The following is a 6,000-nucleotide window of genomic DNA, read 5'->3' as shown; positions in this document are numbered from 1 at the left end:
TTCATTTTTAGATTGTGGTATAACTCACAGTTTATTCAGTCATCTTCTCTGTGGAATAAGAAAAAGAAAAGAGAGCACAAAGATCACCCACATCCGAGTCCAGGAGTCCCTCATGTTTTATTGCACAATAACCCAATTTTCCAGGGGACTGCAGCAGGAAGACTACAATAACACAAAATACTTTGTCTAACAAATGCTGCATATATCGATTGACATCTCAGAACACGCTTGCCTTTGTGGACCTTTACGAAGCACCAGTCTGCTCTGGTACACCTGTGTTTTTAACCCATTAATGTCACGTTTCCCAAAGCTGTATTCTGCTCTTTTTAAAATTGCATCACTTGTGATGTAAGACATTACTACTGGTCGTTGCTAGGCAGCTCAATTGATGAATGGTGCATTTACAAGTGGAGCAGGGCTGTTTGCTAATGCACTTTTATGACAGTAGAAGAAACATAATCCGATTAAAATGTAAACATGATTCCACACCTTCAACACTCGTGTCCTGTACGTTACTGCACCGCCATCCACCAGCTGGAGTTAGTGTTATCCCATATACTACAATGCTCACTGGCCCCCGTGACAAGTGTGATTAATACACGAGACCTGCATCAACAGGAAGGTGATTTGGTTTCCACTCTTCAGACAGCAATGGAAAAAAAGAACAAAGAAAAAAGCTTTTCCTGGAAAAATGAAGAAGGGTTCAGATTATAGACAAGGACAGTGGTATGAACAAATGTCGCTCCCTACTTGTTAAAAGCAGAACAAAAGAAAAGATTATTCACAGAGTTTGTCAAAAAATGTTTTTGTTTTTTTTTTAGATTATTATCCTCCGCCGGGCTATTGCTTGCCCATTGTTCCAAAACAGCTAAATACGTGGTGAAGGGGCTTGGGGGAATTATAGGTAGTGAATATGTTTCATATTATACTGTAGTAGCATGCTGAATCAGTTATATTCTGCTACATTAGCTTGTGTCTTAGTATTTCATAAGTTTGTGACAATGACTTAAAGTCCGGCTGATTAGTCCGTTTTCCATGTGTCCAGGCATTCGCATCCTGGCACTGTTCGTTTTCATCAACAATGACTCCTGAATGAGTTCAAAAAGTTCAAAACCACTTTTGTGGCTAGCCAATACCATAGTAGTTTACATCAAGTGCTTTAATAAAGAAAACAGAAGGGGGAGGAAAAAAAGCAGTTCTTCCCTCAGAATGGTCCATATGAAGTGCAAAAGTTCATTAATATGATTAATTTTGTTTTTAGAGAGTGCTTCAGCGGGCTCTATTTTAAATATTCCACTTGCCCCTGCTCAGCACTCATACGATGGTCTCGTCAGTCATTTTCTTGGTCGACTTGGTTGGCACCGAGCGTTGGGTAGTGTGTGCCCCTTTCATGTCGGGCATTAGCAGGCGCACTTTCTGATTGGTCCTCCTCCACTCCGAGTACAACTGACAGTGATACCGAAATGACACCTGAGAGTGAATGAAAAGAAAAAGGGAGGGGGCGAGACAAGAGGTAACAAAGGACAGAAAGACAGATATCAATAAAATTAGCACAAAGATATCTGAGAGAGTAGTACAGATGCAGCACAGCAACTACTGCACGACAGGGAACTGAAACCTGAGTAGAAAGGCCGAGCTTTCACAGTCAGTTTGACATTTTCAATAACAATAAAAGGAAAATACTTTAAAAAAAAAAAAGCCATTTAGTTTACCAAAGCCCAGTTTTAGACCCTGTTAAAAACTCCAGCTAACGAAAGGTGTAGAATAAAGCCAACTTATTGTCAGTATTCGCAGTCAGCTATGCATGTATGTGCAGGCGTTCTGTTTCTGTTCCAACACTCAAATAAACTGCTCCAGGCCACAATATACTCCACATGCCTTCACATGTCTCCACAACTGACTGAAGCTGTACCCAGAAACGATACTGTAATGTCTACAATAATCAAGGTAAGAACAATTACCTGGACGTGTGCTTGTCTTGGTATCATAACTGAAAATCAAAGCTTTAAATATCTAAACTATTAAAAAAGGGGCTTTGATTTCTAAACTACCTTATAAACACTTGGATCTACTTATGGATCTACAAAAGCCAAAGAGGGGAACCCCCCCCCCCAAAAAAAAAAAAACCATTCTGCAATTGGTTACCAGTGTCCAAAGGATGTAGATAGTGAAGAGGGCGATGGTGAGGGCAATAAGGCCAACAGCTTCGAGTCTGCTCTTCAGCTGCAGGTGGTCCTGTGCGCCCCTCAGACACAGCCAGCCGGAGATAGCTGCCAGGGGTGTGATAAGAAGGAAACAGGCCATGTCGCAGAGCAGAGTGCGCTTCTCACTGCGAGGGCCCGGGTCCTTCAGCCACTGCAAAACACCAAAATGGGGAGGTCAATGATGCGCCTGAATCGAGCACATTAAATGATTAACTGATGTGTCTTAGATTATAAAAACAAGAATGAGCTTTAAAGAGGAGTGAGCTGCCTGCATGAAGTAATTAATAAAGCCATAAAAAGAGTATTCTAACCGAACACTATTCACACAAGGTCAAGCAAAACAATCCTCAGTACACGCAAATGATCCCACTTGCTAAACATGTTACTTGCTGGCACAGATACTTAATGGCTTAAATGAAATCTTCCAAATGCTTACAAAGCTGAAAATATCAGTACAAGGCAAAAGAAGAAATAATCTCCTTGCTTTAGACAAAGCTCATGGCCATCCATCTCGTTAGCCTCTTACTGAACCGAGGTTGGAGCCTATCCCACCTGACATTAGGGAAGAGGTGGGATACACCCAGTCAATCACAGGTCTCATACAAAGAAACAAACAGCCATTCATGCTCGCACTGAGCCATACAGTCAATTCAGAATCACCAATTAACCTAACAAGCGTTTGTGGACAGTGGGAGGCAACCGGAGCGCCCAGAATAAACCCACACACTAACCGCTTTTTATAAAAAAAAAACCATAAAGTAGAGAAATGAATTCACACAGTAAAACTTTTCTAACCTGAGTGAGTGGCTGTGGTCGCCGTTCAATAGTGAACTCAGTGTGACAAAGTTCACAGTAGCTGGTGTTGGAGGATGACAGCCACTTCTCCAAGCAGCTTTTATGCACTTTACCCAGAGTACCAGTACAGTCACAGGGCGAGAGCAGCGTCTCTCCTCCAGCTCCCTCGTGACAAATCCGACACATACCCACGTCGCTGTGCGAGAGACAGCAGAGCATTGAAGACAGAAAAGTAACAATAACATATACGCAGTTTAATTACGCTACATTTATTTGGCTACCATGCGTGTTTCTCACTCCCTTACCTCTGTGAGCTCACCGCTTTGACCACGGTGGAGAGTGGGCGGCCATCTTTAGCCGTAACCTTGGCAATGTACTGGGCCTGCGCGGTGGAGTCAGTCTCCTCGGAATCCTTGGAGGCATCGGATTCGGCAGTGCCAGAATAATCACAAAGGGAGCCGGGTAGGTGACAGCAACCTGACGAAGACATAGTCAGCTGAAGGTGACAGCGACGCAGATGAAGGCGGAGGCGAATTTGAAAGGAGCTCTGATCCAAAAGGTGATGTCCAACTCCACTTCTTCTCCTCCACCTACAAAGCTACCGCCTAGTGGATGCTGGAAAAGATGAAGACACAAAGTATGGTTGGCTTAGATTATTACTTTATGCTCTTAATTTTCCCGAATAGGAATAGTGATGGTTAGCATGAATACATGCACATATAAATGCACATAAATGTCTGCTTTCACTGCCAACACTGCTCACTGGTATTCTTGAGCTGCAGCTGGACTTTAGCCAAAATTACATAAAAACCTTTTTAAAAAATAAAGGAATAACATAAAAGCTTGTACTATATTTAAAGCTATTAGGCTGCTGTATACTTTATTTATGACCAAGGTTGGCTACTTTTAATTCAATTCATCTGCACAATCACAGGCAGGATTTAAAGTGGCCTGCAAAGCTTTACAGCTATTCTGATTCAAAGCAGGCCTATGAATTCTAGTGATATTATCCCATCAATTATTGATAACAAAAATGATTCTAAAAAGTATTTCCTTGGTTTTGCTTTTTAGTATTAAGACTTCATACATACAAAAACATGTTATAATAGTGTAATAAAAAAATGCAATGTTAAAATACAGAATAATCAGAAATACTGTAATACTTTAACCTGTCACTTTTTCCCATGTACAATAACACAGCATACCACAAACCACCACCCTATGAACACATTTAAACTGAAAATTGTTTACATATTTATGACTTTTCAAATTTTTTATTTCTCTCTATATACTTTTTGGTAGTTTTTAAACTTGTTAATATTGTTAAATTTTCAGATGTTTATGGATTTTTTGTTTTTTCTCGTCAAACGAATTACATTGTAATATTAACCCAGCTTCAACTTACACATAACAAATGTCATATGGTTTTCAAAAAGTGCCACACGTGACATATTAGGTTCTGATGTGAGTTGCAGCCCTGAAAAAACGTTTGAATATTTTACTCCAAAAAATGATGTCTCTTAATAACTAGTAACTGGCTTCAACAAACTCTGAGGGAAGCACACTGCGGTGTAGATATACATTTCAGATAGACCTTAAGGACACTAGGAGTGGGATCAGGGTGGCCGTGTGTTACCCATACCTGTCCCTGCAATAGTCGTGCAATGTGATATAGTCAACAACGCAATCTTATGTAGCTACCTTAAAAAAAGACTAAAGACAAATCACAAAAGACAGTGTGCCAATATACTCGTGTATTTAAAGGTGCACAAAGCAAGCTTCCTGATGTTACCGTGATGACTTAGTACTGTTATCGACACGTTACACATCAAAGGCTAGATCAAAATCCGACTCTATTTCTGGTACATGACTGAGTTGCTTAAAATTTCCCAGCTGACATTAATTATGCCGTACATGTCCATATCCCCGATACAGTAACGCTAACATGCAGCGCCGACGAAAGCTAATTTATTTAATAAAGCAACGTACGTGTACAGAACATAACCAGAGGCCAGCGAACAAGGTGGGATATGATACTTGTATAGAAAGTCCCATCGCTGTGGTCAAAAACACAAACAGGCTGTAGCGTAAATATACTCACCCGACGGCCTGCCTTTTCTCGGCTGGCCTTGGCCCTGCGTTGGCCAGACACAAGCTAGCTGAGCTAACTGGACAGCTCTAGCTACAAACTATGACATTGACGTCTAAACAGAAGCTGACGATAGAAGGGGATACAGAAGACGATCGTGTGCGCTGCATCCTCTCCATGGCTGGTAGTGCAAATCACTGGGGTAATTTTCTCTTTTTTTAGTGCGGAAAATACACGGCTGCCAGGATCACTGGAGTCAGCTAACGAGGCTAACTGACTAGCAACGGGCAAGCCTACTTCGGTATCCCTCAGCTGTGGATTAGTCACGTGACACAATGGTGCCTTCATCGTCATTAGCGATGTTTTAGTGCTACATGTTTACATACATGTTCGGGGACATAGTATCAAAATAGGGATAGATGGAATATGTTGTCAGAGTGAGTAAGTAAAAGTGGGACTGCTGAAAAATTTGATGATAAAGATAGTGTATGTGATGTCTTTTGTTTATTAACTCAAAGTTACTCAGCAGCACAAAGAAACTTAAAACGAAAGGGATATATATTCCGAGCATTTTGTTATGGCACAAACACCGTTTTATCGATTAGAAAACCAGGCTAAATGCTCTACAGTTCCAACAATACAAGTTCTGAATGTACTTTTTATTAAAGTGTTTCAGTTTCTTTTCCCTTTCGTTTTTCTTTTAAACTATCATTACTTTTTTGATTTCAATGACGGAACAGTTATTAATCTCGTCCTGGAAACATCTGTATTAAACTATGTCAGAATAAAACCGTTAGGTGGCAGCATTTAGTTAACCCTCTCAGATTGTTCCCTGGTCCACCGGTGGTGGCGCTGTTATTCCAAAATTTCATTCCACGGAAATTTTAAAGGTTCCACAGGGGTTTTGAGGGG

The 6,000-nt window shown here is 40.9% G+C and overlaps 1 protein-coding gene across 1 annotated transcript; it reads right to left on the bottom strand.

Annotated features, from left to right (window-relative positions):
- Positions 1-5,414, bottom strand: LOC120727659 (E3 ubiquitin-protein ligase MARCHF2-like). The gene is made up of 5 exons (XM_040022063.1): positions 5,101-5,414; positions 3,305-3,614; positions 3,000-3,195; positions 2,146-2,355; positions 1-1,470 (listed from the first exon to the last, which is right to left on the bottom strand). The coding sequence occupies exons 2-5, from the start codon at positions 3,487-3,489 to the stop codon at positions 1,315-1,317; spliced, it is 747 nt and encodes a 248-aa protein (XP_039877997.1). The 5' UTR covers positions 3,490-3,614; positions 5,101-5,414; the 3' UTR covers positions 1-1,314.
- Between the last annotated feature and the right edge of the window lie 586 nt (positions 5,415-6,000).

This window comes from Simochromis diagramma, unplaced genomic scaffold (genome assembly GCF_900408965.1).
Source record: "Simochromis diagramma unplaced genomic scaffold, fSimDia1.1 OVJJ01000205.1, whole genome shotgun sequence".
Classification (NCBI taxonomy): domain Eukaryota; kingdom Metazoa; phylum Chordata; class Actinopteri; order Cichliformes; family Cichlidae; genus Simochromis; species Simochromis diagramma.
Note: the sequence above shows the minus strand (reverse complement) of the source record. Positions and strands in the feature narration are given on the sequence as shown.

What these genes read in the sequence shown, in the direction of transcription:
- LOC120727659 (XM_040022063.1), bottom strand. Translation starts at nt 3,489, where the DNA reads ATGTCTTCGTCAGGTTGCTGTCACCTACCCGGCTCCCTTTGTGATTAT. An exon ending in AAAGCGGTGAGCTCACAGAG is followed by an intron (nt 3,196 to 3,304) that starts GTAAGGGAGTGA and finishes TCTCTCGCACAG; the next exon opens with CGACGTGGGTATGTGTCGGA. An exon ending in TCTACATCCTTTGGACACTG is followed by an intron (nt 1,471 to 2,145) that starts GTAACCAATTGC and finishes ATTCACTCTCAG; the next exon opens with GTGTCATTTCGGTATCACTG.